The sequence below is a fragment of the Rana temporaria genome, chromosome 3, assembly GCF_905171775.1.
Source record: "Rana temporaria chromosome 3, aRanTem1.1, whole genome shotgun sequence".
In the NCBI taxonomy this organism is placed as follows: domain Eukaryota; kingdom Metazoa; phylum Chordata; class Amphibia; order Anura; family Ranidae; genus Rana; species Rana temporaria.
This window is the reverse complement of record NC_053491.1, coordinates 315,223,346-315,247,049: the sequence shown is the minus strand read 5'-3', so window position 1 is coordinate 315,247,049 and position 23,704 is coordinate 315,223,346. Positions and strand designations below refer to the sequence as shown.

Sequence of the window (23,704 nt, the reverse complement as noted above, 5' to 3'; positions counted from 1 at the left end):
AGTTCTAATATAGCGCAGACGAAGGGGGAGTAGTTTTGCCCCCAAAGTGCTTTGGTTGTTTTTATATGACTTATTTATCAACAATTAAGGTGTTACAAACCCCACAACAGTAAATAGTGTTATACTCACTGTGAGACCTAAGGGGTTAATCCTCTGTATTGTGTAAAAAGGCTGTTTCATCACGTCTCCTCTGATCTTTATCTTCTTCCAGTGTCCCAAACTCATCTCCGGAAAGTACAGAGGGTAGGGGACAAGCTGCACATTCTCAGTTTAGTGTGTATTGCTAGAGATTTTGGGTGCAGGTGATCAGCACAGGGCCAATCAGCACTGTCCAGACAGAGGGTCAATGGTCCTGCAGTCTTATAAGACAGTGAGAGCAGTATGAACACTGCTCCTACAAGCTTTAACCACACACTGATAGAGGTCACAAGACTGCTATATATTGCTGATGAGAAAATGTATTTAGCAGTTTATATTTACTACAACTATTGCATTTCCATGTACTGTGTACTGTGGGAGACCAGATATAGTGAATGCTGGGTCATGGGTTTAGCAACACTTTTAAGTTATTATGGACTATTTTATCTGTTTTTGGTTTGGCACTTGTTTCAGTATTTCTATGGTTTAAACTTTTTTATACTATGTAACTGTTTTTGTTGTTTCCAAAGTGAAGAAAGTAGAATAACAAAAATACCATGGCCCGGATTCAGAAAGGAGTTACGACGCCGTATCTCCAGATACGCCGTCGTAACTCTGAGTGTGAATCATAGAATCAGATACGCCTCACTGTTGCCTAGATACGAGCGGCGTAAGTCTCCTACCCCGTCGTATCTCGGGGTGCATATTTACGCTGGCCGCTAGGTGGGGCTTCCGTTGATTTCCACGTAGAATATGCAAATGAGCTAGATACGCCAATTCAGAAACGTACGTGCGCCCGGCGCATTGATTTACGTTGTTTACGTAAGGCTTTTTTCGGTGTAAAGTTACCCCTGCTATATGAGGCGTAGCCAATGTTAAGTATGGACGTCGGGAATGCGTAGAATTTTGCGTCGTTTACATCGTTTGCGTAAGTCGTACGCGAATAGGGCTGTGCGTAAGTTACGTTCACGTCTAAAGCATTGACTATTTGCGGCGTGATTTGGAGCATGCGCACTGGGATACTTTCACGGACGGCGCATGCATACAACACGCCCACTACATGCCTACTTTGAATTAGGCGGGCTTACGCCGGACCAGGTACACTACGCTGCCGTAACTTAGGGCGCAAGTTCTTTCAGAATACGGGACCTGCCTCACTAAGTTACGGCGGCGTAGTGTATCTGAGATATGCTACGCCCGCCTAAAGATAGGCACATCTTTCTGAATCTGGCCCAATATCCGTAGGCTATTAAGAAATGATTTGTCTACAAGAAGAATTCTTATGCCACATGCATACACTAAAGTCATAAATGTATAAATTAGCATCTAATAATGTTTGTGCTTTGAACTTAGCTCTAGCCATATGGCTACTGCAAATAATACACTAGCTGGAAGGAAACAAGAAAATTATCAAATAAATGCTGAAAATCTAAAAATTGTGTTTACAGGTAAATTGTTTAAAAAATATTTTTAAATGACACATGAATAATAGATACATATTTAAGTCTTTACCATTTGTAATTTTAAAGGGGTTGTAAAGGTTTGTTTTTTATTTTCTAAATAGGTTCCTTTAAGTTAGTGCATTGTTGGTTCACTTACCTTCTCCTTCGATTTCCCTTCTAAATGTTTTTTTTCTTTGTTTTCTTTGTCTGAATTTCTCACCTTCTGTTCCTCCTCCTCAGTAAGCTGTTCTGGCTGACTATCCACCGCTCGGATGATGGTGGAAAGCTTATTGAGGAGAAACAGGAAGTGAGAAATTCAGACAAAGAAAAAAAAAACTATTACAAGGGAAATCGAAGGAAAAAATAAGTGAACCAACAATGCACTAGCTTAACCTCCCTGGCGGTATGATTCTTTCAGAAAAAACATGCTAAAAGCGGTACCATTATTTGCAAGGAAATTTGGCGTTTTATATTGTAGGTCTGTAATTTTTAGAAATAACTCACTTAAATCTGACCAAACAAGATTCTAATAGGCATCCCGTGTATTACATTTTTTTAAAAACAAAATTATAAATTATAATATAATAAATAATTATAAATAATTATAACAAATAATAATATAATTATAATAGAAAATAATTCAATAATGTAATCAAATCAAAATCACTGAAATTTGCTCAGTTGCAGAATTGTCGCTGTCATTACTTTTATTTTTTTATGACGAATTTCCCCACAAATCGCTATCGCACAATTCTGCAAGTGATTATAATTTATTATCGCTGTTTTTTAGCTGATCTAAAACTATTTTTGACATAAAGGGACACTTTTGGTTGCTATGGACAATCTACAGTTTGCAGGGAGAAAAAAAGGTTTTTATTATATAAAATGACATGCAGGACACTGGGCAGACCACTAGGGACAGGGGGGGTGTGTTTTTTTTACATACAGTACTGTAATCTATAAGATTACAGTATACTGTGTGTATAGTGTTTGTTTACGTTTTTGAATTTGGCGCCGTTCTCCGTCCCCGTGCGTCGCAACGTCGCAGGGAACGGAGATCGGCGTCACACGGAGGCACTATGTGAATCGAGCGAGGTCCCGCTCGCTCACACAGCGCGGTGGCATCGCTGGATCCAGGGACAAGGTAAGTAAAAAGTGCCTGTGGATCTAGCGAGGCAAGCCCGTGACTGACACGGGGTTACCGATAGTAGCAAGAAAATCTAACCCCGTGTCAGTCTCGGGAAGACCGCCAGGGAGGTTAAAGGAACCTATTTAGAAAATGAAAAACAAACCTTTACAACCCCTTTAAGGGATTATTTAGAACTGGTAATATATTAGTATCTGTGGAGATGACATTCAACAGGAATATTTCAAGCAGAATTTTACCAGTAACTAGTGCAGCCTGTACTAACTGTAAAGCCAGTCCCTGGATCAAACTTTTGTTTTGCTTTGGGCCCAGTAGGGAAATGTTAGGATCTCTGGTTTTACAAGCTAAATGTGCCTCAACTGTACACATTTAACCTCACGTCCTGACCCTGTGACATCAGAACTGGAGATGAAGGGAAAGGGTATCAGTTGAACAAGAAAACAGATAAAGATTCCGATCGTTGCTATTTACCTAAAAAATGTTATTCTTGCTGTATGAGTCCCTATAGCTGAGATTTCCCATCACCACCTGTCTCATCTGCCATTGGGGCTAAAAGTGAGGGCTCCACAATAGTCATAGAGAGAGCAATAATAATTAAAAAAAAGACAGAAGTCCTCACCAACAAAAAAAAATTTGTTTGGATTTGGCATTTAGCATAAAACACATAAAACAAAATACAAAAAATAGTTTGGCCTGTGTGTTACGAATCACAGACAAAGCTCTGAAGTATTGGTTCCTATAAATAGGAATTTAGCTGCCAACACCTCTCCATTTCCTCATGCTTTTTACCCCTCAACTACAGACATTAAAGCACCACTGCTGAGACCATCCTTAACCACAGTGTAGCCCTATGCAGATCTTGCTGGTGCTGAAACATTTGATCCTACAGAAGTCTCAATGGTTAGGTATGCTTGTAGAAGAGGAGTCACTAGTGCAGGTTTAGGTTATATGCCTGTTATATGTGAACATAGCATGGGCAAAGCAGAGTTTGTTTCAAAGTTTGCGCGCACAGGTTAGACCTGCTGACAATTTGAGCCTGGACTCTTGCTATTATTAATATACTGTCTCAAGTACACAAGTCTCTTCACACAATTACCTGCATAGAAAAAATAATAAAATTCAATCTAATGTAGGTAAAATATCAGGATTACATACACTTAAAGAGGAAGTAAACCCTGATGGGTTTTACTTCTTCTTTAGTTCCCTGCAAAGGTAAAGCATAATGGGCTACTATGCATTGTATAGTAGCCCATTATGTGTCATTTACCTGAAACCGAAGCCTGCGATGTCACCGCTGTCCCCACTAGCAGCGAGCGTCCATCTTCACCCCTCTTCCTTCCGGGGGCCGCGCTCTGTGACTGGCCGGATTCGCGTGACGTCACTTCCGCGCATTCGCACGGGAGCCGCCAGTCATGGCATGACCCCTTTAGAAACGGCACGATCTGCCCTTTCTAAAATGCGCATTTGCGGCAGACATCGGAGCATGCGCCCCAGACATCGGCACATGCACCATAGACATTGGCGCACAGCTTTCTTGAAAATATCTATATTTCCAGCACCTACAGGTAAGCCTTAATATAGGCTTACCTGTAGGTAAAAGTGGTTGTACAGGGTGTACAACCACTTTAAGCATAGAAACTTGTCAAACCATGCTAATTGCCACGTTATTCTCTGAGGGTATAAATTTTGTAACATATATTTTTTAAATGTTTAATGTTCTCTGCCATAATGAGACCAAAAATGCTGTATAATCTACCTAATTCTAAAAGTAGTCAAGAAAATAGATCTAATAGCACGACAGCAATAATGATGACTACTAACAGAAGAATGTCACTATGGTACTGTTTGTAATAGTGGAGTTATTATTTAGGTGTTTTCTAGGTTTTTCAAATGGGAGAAAATGGCATAATTTATTTTTTATTGGTAGTTCACAGGTTCAGCGAAAGCCTATCCTGCAAGAGGTCTTGTGGTTTAGCCACTGGCCACTCTTGCAGCAGATTCATATTCACCCAGTGGTGCTTCATTGTTCCCCCAGCATGCTACCAGTGCAATAAGGTAATGTCTTCTCAACAGGGCCTTGAATTCCAACATTGACTACTGATGGCTGGATTGGCATTAGACTTACAGAACCATTTGAGTTCCAACGTCTAACATCACCATTTTAAGGCACCACTGACAAATGAGTGTAGCAGATCATTACTCCCAGGTAATTTTTATGACATGGATAATGAGATACTAATAAACGTAATACAGTCACCCAACACCACTGCAATTTTTAAATGCCATTATTCAAATTTAGTGTTTTACACAAAACCCCAATGTGAATTGAATTTTGCACTAAACACCAATGTTAAGTAAGGTTTGCACTAACCACCAATCCAAAGTTGGAGGTTTGCACTAACCACCAATGCATAGTTAGCATTTTGCACATAACTCCAATGCAAATGTTAGTCTTATTTTTGAACACCAAAGCAAAGTTAGTGTTGCCATTAACTACCAATGTAAAATTAGTTTTGCCACTGACAGCAGTGTGTTGTTAGAAGTCTATTTATAAAATGATTGTTGTGTGAACATCTCAGCATTTAAACAGCCATCAAGCATAATCCCTGTAATTTGTCTAATATGTTTATTTTGTATGGTCGTCAGAACCACCTAGTAGCCAAGTTTTTTTCCCCCTAATATACCTTAATCATGTAAACACTGCATTAAAGGGGTTGTAAAGGTACAATTTTTCTTTCCTAAATAGCTTCCTTTACCTTAGTGCAGTCCTCATTCACTTACCTTATCCTTCGATTTTGCTTTTAAATGTCCTTATTTCTTCTGAGAAATCCTCACTTCCTGTTCTTCTGTCTGTAACTCCACACAGTAATGCAAGGCTTTCTCCCTGTTGTGGAGTGTCGTGCTCGCCCCCTCCCTTGGACTACAGATGAGTCAGTACGCCCACTAACACACAGCTCCTTTCTCTATCTGCAACATAGAGAGTGTCCTGACTCTCCTGTAGTCCAAGGGAGGAGGCAAGCACGACACTCCACACCAGGGAGAAAGCATTGCATTACTGTGTGGAGTTACAGACAGAAGTACAGGAAGTGAGGATTTCTCAGAAGAAATAAGGACATTTAAAAGCAAAATCGAAGGATGAGGTAAGTGAAGGAGGACTGCACTAAGGTAAAGGAAGCTATTTAGGGGGAAAAAATTGTACCTTTACAACCCCTTTAAGGCCACTAAAAGAGGCTAGCAATCATAGCATATAAACATATTGGATACCTTACAGGAATTATTTGCAATGGCTGTGCAAATGCTGAGATTTTTTTTTTTGTAAATATACCCCTTGGTGTTGCTATTAAATTTAACATGTTATATATTTTCTTATTTATTTGGTATACAGGCGGTCTACAGGTTACAAACATCTGACTTACAAATGACTCCTACTTACAAACAGAAGGAGACAACAGGAAGTGAGAGGAAATCTACCCCTAGGAAGGGAAATTCTCTCCTGTAAGAGCTATTATGGGAAAAATATACCACCACTGAAGCTTTATCACCAATCCTTGTTCCCCCAACAACTCAAAATTTTCGAAATCCAATTGTCATAGGGATAGAAAGTAAGATGAAATCTTCTGAACAGAGGAACAGACAGCAAAATAAATGTGACAGGGTTGTTAACCATTCCCTATGATATCCAAAAAACTTGAACATTTTTTGTTTGGGTGGAGTTACACTTAAAAAATTTACCTCTTCTGACTTACATACAAATTTAACTTAAGAACAAACCTAAAGACCCAATTTTGTTTGTAACCCGGGGGGACTGCCTGTACTACTCTCATTTATATTTTACTACAATGTGTGTTTAACAACTATATTATGCAGCCACAAAAAAAAAAAAAAAACAACAGGTCCAGGTTTCTCATTAAAGGTGTATATGTTACTAATTATTTTAATTTATCACTATATCTACAGCTGACTGATCACACTAACATTCTGTGAGCTGTAAATTATATAAATATTTCATGGGTTCACCAGAGTAAACAGGTTGGGTAAGGCTGCTGTAAACAGTAGAAGTCTGAGCGGAGAAAAAATTGTAAAATCCACAAATTTTAAAAGAATCTGTCATGATTTTACTTTTTTTTTTTAAAGTGTATTTTGTGCGTGTACTCGAGAGAGGAGCCGGACTGCAGGATTTGGGGGTAGGCAGGCCTCCCCCAGAGGCAATCTGCCACCTTTCTCTATGCCCCGGGTGGCAATGGTGGGTGTGTGAGGGGGTCCTCCCACACAGCCCGCCCTACCTGCTCCACTTTGAAGCCCAACGGGGCAGAGGGACTCCCTGTAAGGGAGTGAGAGGATCTAGCCCGCTCAACCAGCCCCGTTAGTCCTTCGCCTCTCTTTTTAGAGATCGCGTGGTCAAAGTGCGTGCATGTTAACCCAATTTCGAGTGCGTGTAAGTGTGGTGGTTTTTGCGGGAGGGGGGTGGGCGTACTAAGCGCAAGCTTACCTCGCATAGCACACCCACCGGGAGCCGGGCTGAGACCACCAAACTCAATTCACATGTAGCTGAGACCGGAATCCGAACCTCTAGCTGCAGAGGTGAATGGCTTGTCAGCGCAGTGCCAATCGCGTTGAGCCACCGCAGCTCCGTGATTTTACTTCTTACAATTATAAAACAGCTGTAGTCTGTTTCATCCCATTCTGATGAAACTTTAAATAAAACCTGTCAAAAAACACATAAGCTACCACTGGTAAACTTCTTCTGAAAACAAAAAGTACAGACCTGAAGTTTATTACCCATTCTGAATGAAGTTAGTGGACTTTTGAAGTACTAAAGAAAGAGAATTGGCATCACAGCTAGTCAACAAGCATTTTAGGAGTTATAGGCAGCCTTGAATGACTGTTTTCTTTCTTCTTAAAAAGAATTACATATTACATACATTGGAAAAAGTATCTCTTAAAGTGTTACTAAACCCACAACAGTAAAATCAGTCTGAATATGCAGTAAAGCATGCTTGTCATACTCACTGTGGAACCTAAGGGGTTAATCCTCTGAATTGTGTAAAGAGGCTATTTGATCCTATCTCCTCTGATCCTCCCCTTCTTTCAGGGTCCCCAATATATCTCCTGATGGTAAAGAGGCTAGGGGACAAGCTGCACGTGCTAAGTTTGTGTGTATTGCTAGATTTTTTTGTTTCTTGGGGGAATGCATGTGATCAGCACAGGGCCAATAAGCACTGTCCAGACAGAGGGTCAGGGGTCCTGCATCCTAAAAGGACAATCATTGGAGAATGAAAACTTCTCCTACAAGCTTTAACCAGACACTGATACAAGTCACAAGACTGCTATATACTGCTGATGAGAAAAGGTATTTTAGTTTATATTTACTAAAATTATTGCATTTCCATGTTCTGTGAACTGTGGGAGACTAGATGTAGTGAACGCAGGGTCCTGAGTTTAGTAACACTTTACGTTTATGGCAAAAACTGGTTTACCTGGATTTGACTGCTGGTTGGCAAGGCCTCCTTTAAACTTTCATTTTCAAGGCCTGAATCATCAGCATCAATCAGATTATCCACAGGGACATTTTGATTTGTTTTCATGTATGTAAAGTCACTTTCTCCAGAATCCACAGCCACACAAACATTGTAAGAGTAGGGAAGTGTTAGTGTTCCACTGGCATATTGAGACAACATCCTGGGATCAACTTGAGGATATAAATTTGAACTGACGGGCCCATATACTGGGGATGGTTTAGACTTCCTACATTTAGATATAACAGCCAACATGACTGTTATAATAAATAGCAAAGATATTACTGCTAAGGCAATTACCAAGTACAGCTGCAGATTGGATTGAGAATCGTCTTCAATGAAGTGATTGACAAATTTAGGAATCACTTTTTGAAAACTATCTGCAACAACAAGAGTGATAGTAACTGTAGTAGAGAGAGATGGGATTCCATTGTCCCTTACCATCACCACAACCTTGTGATTCAGTGTATCTTTCTCTTGAAAAACACGTTGTGTTCGAATTTCACCTGTATGTTCATCAATGGTGAAGTAAGATGGCTCAGATATTTGAATAAAATGATAAGAGAGCCAAGCATTATGTCCAGAGTCTGCATCCACTGCAACCACCTTTGTTATTAATGCTTTAGGTTCAGCACCAACAGTGACCATTTCAAACCCTGCTGATGCTCCACTCTCTGGGGATGGGTATAGGAGTTTTGGTGCATTATCATTCTGATCTATTACTTTGATAGTTAATGTTGTGTTGCTGCTGAGAGATGGGTGTCCGTTGTCTTTAGCTGTTACTGCTATAACAAACTCCTGGTGTTGCTCATAATCAAAGGATCTCTGGGCATAGATAACTCCAGTCTCTACGTTAATAGAAAAATAGGAAGACATAGCAACATTTTCTGTATTTTTGTTAGAAATGGAATAAATAACTTTAGCATTGTCTCCGGTATCATCATCAGAAGCCTGTATACTGTATAGTGAGGCTCCTGGTAAATTGTTCTCTGGCAGATAGGCAACATAAGCAGATTTCATAAACAATGGGGTGTTATCATTAACATCTGATATTTCCAATTTGATAGTTTTATAACTGGAAAGTGGAGGAGATCCTCTGTCTATAGCTAGAATTGATATTTTATAATTAGACACTTTCTCTCGATCCATAGAACTTGTGGTCACAATGGTATAAAAACTGTTAGATGATAAAACTAAATTAAAAGGCAATTCCCCAGTGAGCTTACAGTCCACTTCTCCATTTTCTCCTGAATCTTTATCATGGACTCTAATTAAAGCTATTACTGTTCCAGGTGAAGAATCCTCAGGAATGGGTGAAGAAAAGGATTTGATGGATATCTCTGGAGTATTATCATTCTCATCTATGACATCTATCAATACCTTACAATGGGAAACAAGTCCTCCTCCATCCTTGGCTTGGACAGACAGTTCATAGTTCCTCATCTCTTCAAAATCCAACTTTCTGTTTATTTTAATATCACCACTTTTTGTTTCAATACTGAAAAGGCCAGAAGGAAGGACATTTCCTGATGTTTTGCTGAAGGAATAAGTGATTTGTCCATTTGTTCCAGCATCTCTGTCTGTAGCACTCACATTGATTATAGTAGTATTTACTGCACTATTCTCATTCACACTAACTTTGTACACCTTATGAGAAAATATTGGAAAATTATCATTAACATCAATAACAATGATTCGTATTACAGCTGTTCCAGATCTGACAGGATTTCCCCCATCCAGAGCTGTTAAAATCAGTTCATGAACACTTTGTACTTCTTGATCCAGTGATTTCTCTAACACAAGCTCAAGAGATTGAAATCCATCACTGCTAATCTTCTGACTTAGTGTAAAATGTGAATTGTCACTGAGTTTATATGTCTGTACTGAATTAGTACCAATATCCAGATCTTCTGCATTTTGTAATGCAAACCTTGTTCCTGGTGATGTTGATTCAATAGTTTCTATAGTGAAAGTCTCAGAATAAAACACTGGGGGATTGTCATTAATATCCTGAATTTCTATTTTCACTTTAAAAACATTAATTGGATTTTCAATAACAGCATCAAAGGTTAGGAAGCAGGTAGCTTCTGCCCCACACAATGCCTCTCTATCTATCCTGTCCTTCACATAGAGATTTCCATTATCTACATTCACATACAAATATTTCTCTGATATATGTGATATCATTTGCAGCTTTCTTATTGAGAGCTGTTTAATTTCTAATCCCAGGTCTTTTGCAATATTTCCTATAACTGAGTCTTTTCTCATTTCTTCTACAATAGAATAATGAATTTGGCCTGAGACTGAATGACACAGCCAGGAAAATAATAAGGGAAATATCACTTGCCATGTTATCCTTTTGTATATCTGTGAATGGTGCTTCATCTTGTCCATGTTCAGCATCTTCCAAAAGAGTCAATTTAGGATATTCAGCATTTGTAATCCAGAGAGAAGAATGTATGTATTTTTTTGCAAAAATAATAAAACATGTAACCTCTTCAGAGAAAATCCAGAAAATGGCTGTGCCTCTTCGTGCAGATCTGCAGTGTGTGTAAATGATGACAATACCAGTGGATCTCCAGTTCTGTATTCTTCTTCTTATTGGTCAAACAGCGGCGCTCTGAGGTGTAAGTGAGGAACTGCAACACTGAAATACTATTCGATCTACTGCATGTTTTTTTAGTTTTTGCATTGGTATAATGTCAGTTACAGGCACTTATAATTAAAAAAAAAACAATATTAAGGTATTATGTTTTAAATCAAAAAAGTTATTAATGTAGCATGCATCAATTCTTTGCAGGTTTATGCCACTACAGGAATTAGCTAAAGGGCTGAATTGCAAACATTTCCATTCAAATGCTATGTAAAAGTAGCAGATTAACCACAAAGCATTTTTGTTAGCTTTTATAAGTTTCAGAAAACTGCTGCTTTCGTCCCCATTGGGGACATTTTCCTTTAATTCCTGCGTCACTAGGAAAGGTTGTTAATGTATTTCAATTTTTAAATAAAAAAAAAAAAAAGAAAAGTCTTGTTACATGTATGTTTGTGTTCATTAATGATGCAGTTTTGTTTTAAACTTTTTTTATACTTACCTATTAACACTTTATCGAACAATCAGGTATCTTAGGTTGTGCAGTCTATAGAATTGTATTGTAGTACAACCAGGGCCGGATTAACAATGGGGCTGATGGAGCTGCAGCTCCAGGCCCCTTTCTCAAGATAGGCCCATTTGCCCCAAAAAAAAAAAAAAAAAGTTTTTTTTTTTTTTTTTTTAAAGAATTTTTTTTCTAAGATCGAATTTGGGGGGTTGTATCATACCCATCATACCCTCCACACTTCTCTCTGGTACGTACTACCCTCTGTCATACCCCCTCACTCTTCCTGTACATACTGCCCATTGTCATACCCTTCACACTCCTCTCCTGTACATAGTGCTTTTTTCCGTACCCTTTGTACTCCTCTCCTGTACATAGTGCCCACTGTTAGACCCTCCACATTCCTCTCCCTCACCTGCACATACTTCCCACTTATATACCGTCCATACTCCTCCCCTATGTCGCTTACCCACAAAAACAGTTCTTTAAAATTATACTGAATATCCTCAATGTTACCAGCTCTAGAATGGACACACTTTTGTTAGTTCAACTAAAGGAAATATCAGTTCTCATATTTGTTCTGCCCCATTATTAGTACTCATTTAATTTTGTGATTACTACTATGATGTATAGAGGAACATCGGGGATCTCAGCTACTCTAAATATAGCACTTATATAAAAAAGTGTCCCTGAAAATATTTTTTCAATGTTGGCAACTGTGCACTTAGGCACTGCCCAAGGGCCACCATCCACCGGGTCAGTAGGGGGCCCCATGAGAGGCTCCTGGGATCCTGTGATAATAAAGCGGTAGTAAACTTTCCTGACATTACTACTTTTTAGAGGCCCTGGGGTAGGTTATGCCACAACGTACAAGTATGCACAGCATATTAGCACATTAGTGTACACTTCAATTTTCAGACTGAGCCCTCCAGTGCTGCGATGAATCAGGCGGGGCCCGGCACTTCCATCTTCACCCGGTCTTCCTTCTGGGTTCTGTGCCTTTGGTCACTTGCCTTGGCTGGGCTGCGTTCATGTCATTCCCACGCATTTATTTATTATTTATTACACCCCATTCACACCTCCGCGACAAAACGCCCGACGCCGGCCGCTCGTGCCGCTGGAGGGGAGAATTCCCATTGCTGTCTATGAGATGGTTCACATCTCATAGACGCCGTACACCTGCGGCATGAAAAAAAGTCCCGGACCCTTTTTTTCAGGCGGCATTGGCGTTCGGCCATACAAAGCAATAGGAAGGATTTGTAAAAAAAAAGTTACACTATTCGCGGCAAAATACGCCGCGTACGCGGCGTTACTTGTCGCGGAGGTGTGAATGCAGCCTAAAAGGCCCCACCAAAATCCTCAGCACCAGGCCCATGATGTTCTTAATCTGGCCCTGAGTACAACTAGGTGCATGCTTAACATTTTATATAATAGAAAATGGTAGTAGGTGTTAAAAACAAATAACTTCTATCAGTACTTTGAACCTAAACATTGGTAATTTAATATTACTTTTAAACGAGTACGTTTCATATATGCTTCTAATTAGACCCATGTTCAGGTGCATTTTTTCTGGGCAGTATTAGCTGAATACTCATTACCAATCATTTGTACTCATGTAAATTTAATCATGTGGCACCCCACCTACTGACAAGAACCACTAGCCCCTTTGCTGAATGAGGTAGAGCAACTGAGACAGCAATATCCATAGACAGCTTTTCTGGTTGAGGTTAGTTGTTGCTTTGAACACCAAGTACTGTAGTTTTTTTTCACCAACATAATATTCTATCTGATATAAAAATAAGAAGAACTCTGTGCTCAGATGTAAATATAGTGAAGATAGCTGCCAGCACTATAGGCCTTGATACCAACCCAAAATCCAATAGTTTTTAAAGAGTGCAGCACTCAGGGATCAATTAAAAATAAATTCATATAGACATAGACACATACATGAATATGATGAAATCAATTCTAATGTGAAAAGAAACAAAACATATCCATCGAACAAAGTTAATTGCAAAATTCACCTCCACAAATGTGATAAATATCAAAAGTTCATATAAGTGATAAGTCCACAAAAAGATGAATCCTCTGAGAAAGGTAAAAATCACTTTTGGTAAGTAAAGTGATAATAGAAAGGCCTTCACCAAAACGGTGCTCTTGTGAATAAATATACCTTACCAGAAGTTAAGGCCACCTATATCAGATGGTCAAACATGCTCTGTGTGTACTCCATTTGGCAAGGGAATCACCAGACCTCAGAAAAAAGACCTTCCTTGTATCGCTCAAAAACATCCGTCAAAGATCAAGAGAAAAGGAGAAACCCTCTCATGGTGTAGTATTAAAGCGGGAGTTCACCCGATTTTTTTTTTTTAACATTAGCTTCATGCTCATTTTGTCTAGGGGAATCGGCTAGTTTTTTTAAAAACGAAGCAGTACTTACCGTTTTAGAGAGCGATCTTCTCCGCTGCTTCCGGGTATGGTCTTCGGGACTGGGCGTTCCTATTTGATTGACAGTCTTCTGAAAGGCTTCCGATGGTCGCATCTATCACATCACGAGTAGCCTAAAGAAGCCGAACGTCGGTTGCGGCTCTATATGGCGCCTGCGCACCGACATTCGGCTACTTTCGGAAAATCGTGACGCGATAGATGCGACCGTCGGAAGCCTGTCGGAAGACTGTCAATAAAATAGGAACTCCCAATCCCGCAGCCCATACCCAGAAGCGGCGGAGAAGATCGCTCTCTAAAACGGTAAGTACTGCTTAGTTTTTAAAAAAAAATATCAGATTCCCCTAGACAAAATGAACATTTCCGGGTGAACCTCCACTTTAAGAGTGAGTGAGTGAAAAATGTATATAGCGCTGCACATGCGAACTAAATCGCCTCTGGGCGCTCATTTGTCCATTTCTCCTTTGAACTCAAAAGAGATGGGTTTTGATCTTTCTCCTAAAGGTCAAGTGATTCTCCTCCAACCGAATGCTGGTTGGTAAAGCGTTCCATAGTCTGGGGCCCTGGAGCGCAAATCTTCGTTCCCCCTTGGACTTGTATCTGGCTTTGGGTATTTGGAGTAGATTTTGATTAGTGGATCGCAGAACGTGATTGGAGTTGCAAGCTTTTAGTTTTTCGCATAGATATTGGGGGGCATTTCCCAGAATACACTTATGCGTCAGACAGAGTGCTTTAAAAGTAATTCTGTCTTTTACTGGTAACCAATGAAGGGATTACACTAAGATAAATCATTAATGTTTTCACTACTTCTGTTCTCTAAGCTCTCATAGATAGATAGATAGATAGATAGATAGATAGATAGATAGATAGACAGCAACTATCCTAGACACATTACCAGAGGTAATAATACACTTGCTTGTAAGAAAAATGAAAAATGAAACAACTGAAATCACACAATATTATAACCTTATTCTACATTACCAAAAAATGGGGGAATTCCTGTGTGTCTTATTAAGCGACCACTGACCAGGAACAACCCCACCCCCAGGTGCCGCCACCATGTTAGAATAACGGACGGCCGTCTCCCATGAGCGCCTGTCGTCCTGAGACTGTCACCTTGTACTCAGTTTTACCTGTCACAGACAGAAGACAGAGCAGGCCAAATGGAGTGCGGCCGTGGCGCCGGCTCGGGCTGCTCTGTTGGATATAATGACGTCCTCGTCAGGCACAGGTGAGGCTGCATTGTATTGCACAGGCAGGCTGCATTGTATGGCACAGACAGGCTGAATCAAATGGCACATGTCAGGCTGCATTACATGGAACAGGTCAGTCTGCATTTTATGGCACAGGTCAGGCTGCATTTAATTGGCACCGGTCAGGCTAGATTGCATGGGCACTGGGCACTGGTAAATATATACACCATTTGGTTCAGAATATTATTTTTCTTGTTTTCCTTCTCAAAAAACCTAGGTGTGTCTTATGGTCGGGTGCATCTTATGAATCAAAAATATGGTACTTCCTTCACATATCTAAATAGTCATAGTACCCTAAGTATCCAGAGTTATGATCAAACATACATAATGCATTAATCTTGGTTGGCATTTCTTTTTGTTTGAACAGAGTTCCACCCAAAAGGGGAACTTCCCCTTCAAGGCCTCCTCCACGACTCCTGTTTCTGAAACTGAGCTTTTGGGGAAAATGGGAGGAGCAGGTACCCAAGTTTGACAGGTAGATGCTCAAACGTCTTTTCCGGTCGCCTAGGTGACCGGAAGCAAAAGCTCTTCCACCCGAAGTCGCCTGGGACGTATGACAGGTTCTAGAAGACTTCTAGAAGTCAAAGAGCACATCGCTGCTTGTGCATGCGCATGGGTCACCCGGCTGTCACAGCTGGGTGCCCATAGTAGAGATGCCAGCATGCCAGATGCGACATTGTACCCAAACAAAATTGATGTACTTTTTCCCCCACAAATAGAGCTTTCTTTTGGTGGTATTTGTAGTTTTTATTTTTTGCGCAAAAAGCGTATACTGATTGGTTTGCGCAAAATTGATAGCGTCTACAAAATAGGGAATAGATTTATGTAATTTGTATTATTATTTTTCATTTTTACCTAGTAATGACAGTGATCAGCGATTTTTAACGGGACTGTGACACTGTGGTGGACAGATCGGACACTTTTGAAACTTTTTTGGGACCATTGACATATGTACAGCGATCAGAGCTTCACTGTCATGGAAGGGGTTAACACTATTGGGCGATCAATGGGTTAACTGTGTTCCCTTGATGTGTTCTAACTGTGGGGGGGTGGGCTTACTGGGACAGAGATCACTGTTCCCGACCACTGGGAACAGTGGATCCCTGTCATGTCACCTGTCAGAACGTGGAAATTTACATATGCATCTTGCCATTCTGCCTGTGTACAAGGCAATTGCGGAGGACATCGAGTCGCCCATATCCACGGGCACGCTCCCGCAACTGAGCCGGTCCTAAAGCGGTTAAAAACGCCAGTTCCCTTGGCAGAAAAAAAGCTCATACAGAGCATTTTTTGTACATAGTTTAGGCGCATTTAGGAGAGTTTTGCATTTTTTCTGACAGAAAGCTCTAATCATAAATGCAAACCAGAAGTTTTTTTTTCCTGCTTTAAATATGCCCCTAATCTTCCTAATATAGGATAGCACATAGGATAACATAAGGCTGCTTCTACAGGCAAAACACAAAACTCCCGTAGAAGCAGCAATTTTTAGGCCAGTGTGCATGGAGCCTAAGGCCCCGTACTCACGACCAAACATGTCTGCTGAAACTGGTCCGCAGACCAATTTCAGCAGACATGTTCCGTCGTGTGTACAGCCGCGCGGACAGGATTCCAGCAAACAATTGTCTGACAGACCGTTTCTGAGCAGACAACTGTTTCCCGGACTTGCTTTAAAACAGTCCGCTGGAAACCTGTCCGCCCGGACATGTACGGTCGTCTGTACAGACCTACCGTACATGTCCTGCCGCCCTCCATCCCTCGCATGCGTCGAATGACTTTGACGCATGCGTGGAAGCATTTTCAAGGCAGGCCGCCCACGCCGGCACGTCATTGTGGCGGCGACACCGCGTCATCGACGCGTCGACACCGCGGACACGCCCCGCGTATTGTTTACGCGCGGACTTCTGTTCGATGGTGTGTATAGCCATCGAACAGAAGTCCCCGGGCAGTCCCCGGCCAGACATGTCCGATGGAAACGGTCTGCAGACCGTTTTCATCGGACATGTCCTGCCGTGAGTACAAGGCCTAAGAAAGCTTCCATTGTGCTTCATTATACTGCATTTATCTATGGAAGCTTCAGGTGCCGACAACACTAGAGTGCTATACATTTGCATGAAATAACATAGTGTTGTCGACCCAACACTGGACATGTCTGAATGAATAGGATTAACTGGTAATTGTTATGAAATAGCAAAGGAATTAACTATGCACAAACTTATTTTCATCTTTTGACTGGAGATACACTTTTGTTCACAAGCCTATCTTCCCCCCTTAATCCTCAGTAAACCTTTACTTTTCCAACCTTTGTTATTTACATTAATTGTTTCTTATAACGCAACACTTTGTTAGGTAACTGGTGGATTACCGATTCCAAATGTGACATATGAGACTAGCTAGACATTTTTTGCAATTTTACTAGAGTGAAAATGTAAGTTTCCCGAGGATAAACAAAATGCGTATAATTTTCAAAAACTCACCTGATTTTGACCGTTGGTTGGCAAAGCCTCCCTTAAACTTTCATGTCCGAGACCTGAATCATCTGCATCAATCAGATTATCCACAGGGACATTTTGATTAGTTTTCATGTATGTAAAGTCACTTTCTCCAGAATCCAAAGCCACACAAACATTGTAAGAGTAGGGAAGTGTTAGTGTTCCACTGGTATATTGAGACAACATCCTGGGATCAACTTGAGGATATAAATTTGAACTGACGGGCCCATATACTGGGAATGGTTTAGACTTCCTACATTTAGATATAACAGTCAACAACACTGTTATGATAAATAGCAAGGAAATTACTGCTAGGGCGATTACCAAGTACAGCTGAAAATTGGATTGAGAATCTTCATCAGGGAAGCGATTGACAAATTTAGGGACTAATTGTTGGAAACTATCTGCAACAACCAGAGTGATAGTAACTGTAGCAGAGAGAGATGGGATCCCATTGTCCCTTACCATCACCACAACCTTGTGATTCAGTGTATCTTTCTCTTGAAAAACATGTTGTGTTCGAATTTCACCAGTATGTTCATCAATGGTGAAATAAGATGGATCAGCTACTTGTGCAAAATGATAAGAGAGCCAGGCATTATGTCCAGAGTCTGCATCCACTGCAACTACCTTTGTTATCATTGATCCAGGTTCAGCACCAAAAGAGACCATCTCAAACCCCGCCGATGCTCCACTCTCTGGGGATGGGTATAGGAGTTTTGGTGCATTATCATTCTGATCTATTACTTTGATAGTTATTGTTGTGTTGCTGCTGAGAGATGGGTGTCCATTGTCCTTAGCTGTTACTTCTATTATAAATTCCTTGTGTTGCTCATAATCAAAGGATCTCTGGGCATAGATAACACCAGTCTCTATATTAAGAGATACATAGGAAGTCATATGAAGATCTTCAGTTTTTTTACTGGAAATTGAGTAAGTAATTTTTGCATTGTCTGCAATATCAAGATCATATGCTTTTATAGTGTATATTGAGGCTCCTGGTAAATTGTTCTCTGGTACATAACCAACATAAGTAGATTGCATAAATAGTGGGGGATTATCATTAACATCCAATATTTCCAGTTTGATGGATTTCTGACTAGAAAGTGGAGGAGATCCTCTGTCAGTGGCTACAATCGTTATGTTATAATTAGACACTTTCTCTCTATCCATAGGACCTGTTGTTACAATTGTATACACACTGCTAGAAGACAACACTAAATTAAAAGGCATTTCCTCAGTGAGCTTACATTCCACTTCTCCATTTTCTCCTGAATCTTTATCATGGACTCTGATTAGAGCTATCATTTTTCCAGATGTAGAATTTTCAGGAATAGGGGAAAATGAAGTGATGAATATCTCTGGAGCATTGTCATTCTCATCTATCACTTCTATCAAAACTTTACAATGGGAAACAAGTCCTCCTCCGTCCTTCGCTTGAACAGACAGTTCATAGTTCATTGTCTCCTCAAAATCCAACTTTTGGTTGATATTAATGTCACCACTTTTGGAATGAATACTAAAAAACCCAGAAGGATGAACATTTCCTGATGTTTTGCTGAAGGAATAAGTGATCTGCCCATTTGTACCGGCATCTCTGTCTGTTGCATTTACATTGATTATAGTTGTATTTACTGCACTATTCTCACTCACACTAACTTTGTACACCTTTTGAGAAAATATTGGAAAATTATCATTAACATCAATAACAATGATTTGTATTACAGCTGTTCCAGATCTCACAGGATTTCCTCCATCCAGAGCTGTTAAAATCAGTTTGTGAACATTTTGTAATTCTTGATCCAGTGATTTCTCTAACACAAGCTCAAGAGATTGAAATCCATCACTGCTAATCTTCTGATTTAATGTAAAATGTGAATTGTCACTGAGTTTATATGTCTGTACTGAATTAACACCAATATCCAGATCTTCTGCACTTTGTAATGCAAATATTGTTCCTGATGATGTTGATTCAATAGTTTCTATAGTGAAAGTCTCAGAATAAAACACTGGAGGATTGTCATTAATATCCTGAATTTCTATTCTCACTTTAAAGATATTAAAAGGATTTTCGACCACAGCATCAAAGCTTAGGAAGCAGGTAGGTGCTGCTCCACACAGTGCCTCCCTATCTATCCTGTCCTTCACATAGAGATTTCCATTATCTACATTCACATACAAGTATTTATCTGATATATGTGATATCATTTGCAGATTTCTTGATGAGAGCTGTTTAATATCTAATCCCAGGTCTTTTGCAATATTGGCTATAACAGAGTCTTTTCTCATTTCTTCTACAATGGAATAATGAATCTGACCTGAGACTGAATGACACAGCCAGGAAAATAGGAAGGAAAATATTACTTGCCATGCTATTCCTTTGTATGCTTGTGAATGGTGCTTCATCTCATCCATTTTCAGCATCTTCTAAATGTGTTCTTTAGGATATTCAGCATTTGTAACACACAGAAAAAAGAGTGAAAATAATAAAATAAGTAGTCTTGTTTAAGGAGAATCCAGAAATGGCTGTGCTTCTTCATGCAGATCTGCAGTGTGTGTGTGAATGATGAAAATACCAGTGGATCTCCAGTTCTGTATTCTTCTCCTTATTGGTCAAACAGCGGCGCTCTGAGGTGTAAGTGAGGAACTGCAACGCTGAATTTTTTTTACATAAAATCCTTTGCAATCTTTCTATTTTTTAGTCTTTGCATTGGTATGATGTAAATTATAGGCAGTAATAGTTCAAAACTCAGTTTTATTCAATTGTGTTACAAATAATTGGGTATCAAGGTTTAAATAAAAATAATATATTCTTCTTATGATTATGACTGACTATGGCTCAAATTTGAACAACTCAAAACAACTGTATAGGTTACCATAAAATACTACTCATACTTTTCAAAAGTCAGACTCCAACCAAAACTTTTGTTATTAGCTTTCAATAGATTGGGAAAAAGTGAGATTTTTATTTTTGCCTTTGTCCACATTGGGGACATCATACTTCACTTTCTGTGTGGCCACTAGGAGAGGATGGTAATGCATTAACAGGGGACACACAATAAAATAAAATAAAATCACCTTCCTTTAATAAAGTGGTTGTAAACCTTGCAAATACCCAGTGAATTAAATAGCCCCAGGTAATGCCCCCTACAAAAGTTAAACCTGTTTATCACAGCTCTCTCTCTCCTCTCTAGCCCTTCAAAGTCCAGAATGAACACAGCATGTCTAAGCTTCCAGAAACAAGAGGTGGGGATCTGATGTCACACACTGCACAGCTCAGAGAGAAGAGATGAGTGTAATTTAAGAGCTGAGTGGAGGGAATGGATATAGCTCCCAGTACACATTCTCATAGGGAAACATGCACAGCTGAGGTTGCCAATCACAGACGGTGTGCTGTAGGCCCCCTCCTGTGATTGTTTGGGGACAGGAAGTCCGGTAAACAGTGACACAGGGGAACTAGACATCAGACAGAAATCACACATCAGATAGAAATCACACTCTGCGGTTTGGATTGAGGAAAGCACACACTGTAGAAGGACTTGCTTTGTTAATTTTTCCTGTCAGAAGTTTACAACCATTTTATATTTAAGTATTGTTAAATCTGCTTGCCAGATTTTCCTTTCTGTATGTGTCCTGGTTGAGGAGATTCTTTTCACTTGCCGTGTAGAATCCAGGATAGCAAGTTAATTAAAATCTACCTGATGGGAACACAGACAGCAATATAATCCTGGCAGAGGTCTAATGCCCTGTACACACGATCAGTTCATCTGATGAAAACGGTCTGATGGATTTTTTCATCAGATATCCAATGAAGCTGACTGATGGTCAGTCGTGCCTACACACCATCGGTTAAAAATCCGATCGTGTCCAACGCGGTGACGTAAAACACAACAACGTGCTGAGAAAAATGAAGTTCAATGCTTCCGAGCATGCGTCGACTTGATTCTGACCATGTGTGGATTTTTAACCGATGGACGTACCCACAGACAATCGTTTTTTGACTGATGGATAAAAAACTGATGGGGCCCACACACGATCGGTTCATCTGACGAAAACGGTCCATCAGACCATTTTCATCAGACGAACTGATCGTGTGTACGCGACATAAGCTTGCTGCACTGTATCTGAAAAACTTAAGCCTGGCATTAAGCTTTAAATTGGTTTCCTTTTTTAAGTTTGGCAGATCTAAGACTTGTTACATGTATGTATTCATTTATTCATTATGCAGTTTAGATGTACAATTTTTTCTACTCTTTATTAGCACATTATCTAACAATCAGGTATACTGTACTTTCCTATTAGTATGTTTTCTGTTACTACAATGTACAAAATATAAAAGTAAATAGTGCAGCGCAAAAATAAACATAAAATATAAATATATAAATATATATATATATATATATATATATATGTGATAAAGTCCAAAATATGTGAAACAAATTCCGAAAAAAGTGCCAAATTCCAGAAATCTTCACCAGGTGATGTTTAAAACTCCAAACTCAAAGTGATCCCTCCACCAGTAAGAATGGCTACTCTCACCTCCAAGCATGGACTCTTGTCTTACCCAGTAGCCAAAACAAGCAGAGTTCACAACGTGGAAATGGCAGAAGATTTGATGTATAGATCAGATTCCTCATATATCAGTAACATATGGACCATAAATAATAAAGAAAACAGATCTAAGTGCTCTCTGATAGGCTAAGAACGTTTATTTAAAATAACATATATCAGGCTACTCACATTTAGCCGTTAAACAAACGGCAGTGTTTATGTGCATACAAACATATGTTTGTCTTTCCAAAGGATAGCAGCAAGCGACGTACCAACAGGCTCCTCCCCCCCATACGCATTACGTTATTGCAACTTCCTCAGCGGGGCGGGGCCTTCTACGTCACTGACATGCCTATAAATATGCTGCCGCCATCATGGGAACATCTGACGCGATCACGCCGATAGGACGTCCAGCGTCCGTCAAAAGCGGACAACTTAATTGTTCTCACATGAGTGATAAACACACGATCGGCAGCAAATGTAAAATACAAAGACCTACTATAAATTACAGATGTTTTTTACCTAGGATTTACTGGCGTATTTCTACAAAGTGTTCTAGGAAACATTAAAACAATTTAATCATATATTAAGACTGGTCTACAATGTACAGCCTATAGGATTGATTTCTAGTACATCTGGGTGCATGTTTACCAGATTGTATAATATGAATATTTAGCAGGAGTTAAAAGCATGTAGCTTCTATCAGTACTTTGAATCTAAACATCAGTAAAAAGTTATTGCTTTAAAACCAGTAAGTTTCATAGAGTAAAACCATGTTGCACTTTTTACTTGCCAGTATTAACTGAATACTGATTACTTGAGTACAAATTAAGTTACTCCTAAAGCAACCCACCTGCAGACAAGAACCATTATGCCCTTTGCTGGTGAGGTACAGAGATTGAGACAACACTATACATGTATTGCTTTTCTGGTTCAGGTTAGGTGTTGCTTTGAATACCGAGTAGGTGAGACATTCTGTTACAAGCCCACTCCATCAAGTTCTTTTAAAGAAAAACAAAAAAGTAAACCATGCAGTGCTTTGAGATAGGCACATCTGCATTCTACCTACAGTATGCAAATCTGTATTTACTATTTGTAACCGCAAAATATAATTAAATAAATACAATTACACCTTACTACAATTACCAGTCACTAAATTACTCTTCTTGGTTGGCAAAAGTCATACGTAATTCTTTCTCTTACAAAAATCAATAAAACACCTACAATTACAACAAGTGCTATGGTCTGTACTGAATTTCATACTTGCCTTTTATTCACTAAGACAACATATCAATGTGTGGAACAAAATTAAAACACTTGTCCCTGCAAAAAACCTGGGCCCATTTTTAAGATTGTGGGATAAAACTCTTAACCCCTGATTTTTAAAGCAGGGTCCGAGCCGCGAACCTCTGTTCATTTACTCCACAAAAACTGAGGTGGAGCATGCACTGTAGCTCCTCATCTCAGACAATAATCATAGAAGTTTTAAAGATATATGAACCTTACAGCTGCCGAGGTTAGTTTTTCATCATGCTACAAATTTCCCAGTAGTTAAAGAAACACGGTCACATTGCCCAAGCAGTGCAAAGCACGCCCCTCCCCAACCCTCCCTATACTTACCTTACCAG

The 23,704-nt window shown here is 39.7% G+C and overlaps 1 protein-coding gene across 11 annotated transcripts in view; it reads right to left on the bottom strand.

Moving 5' to 3' along the window:
- LOC120932477 (protocadherin gamma-B2-like) overlaps positions 1–23,704 on the bottom strand; it is a 353,457-nt gene that overhangs the window by 165,219 nt on the left and 164,534 nt on the right. Inside the window, exon 1 of one of the 11 annotated variants that reach the window (XM_040344848.1) lies at positions 17,511–20,560. The exons of 9 other annotated variants lie outside the window; for them this stretch is intronic. In XM_040344848.1, coding sequence (XP_040200782.1) covers positions 17,511–19,949 — 2,439 coding nt within the window. In that variant the 5' untranslated portion in view covers positions 19,950–20,560. Of the gene's footprint in view, positions 1–8,204; positions 10,981–17,510; positions 20,561–23,704 lie in introns of those variants that run through there. One more of the 11 variants, XM_040344847.1, reaches the window with a different exon arrangement.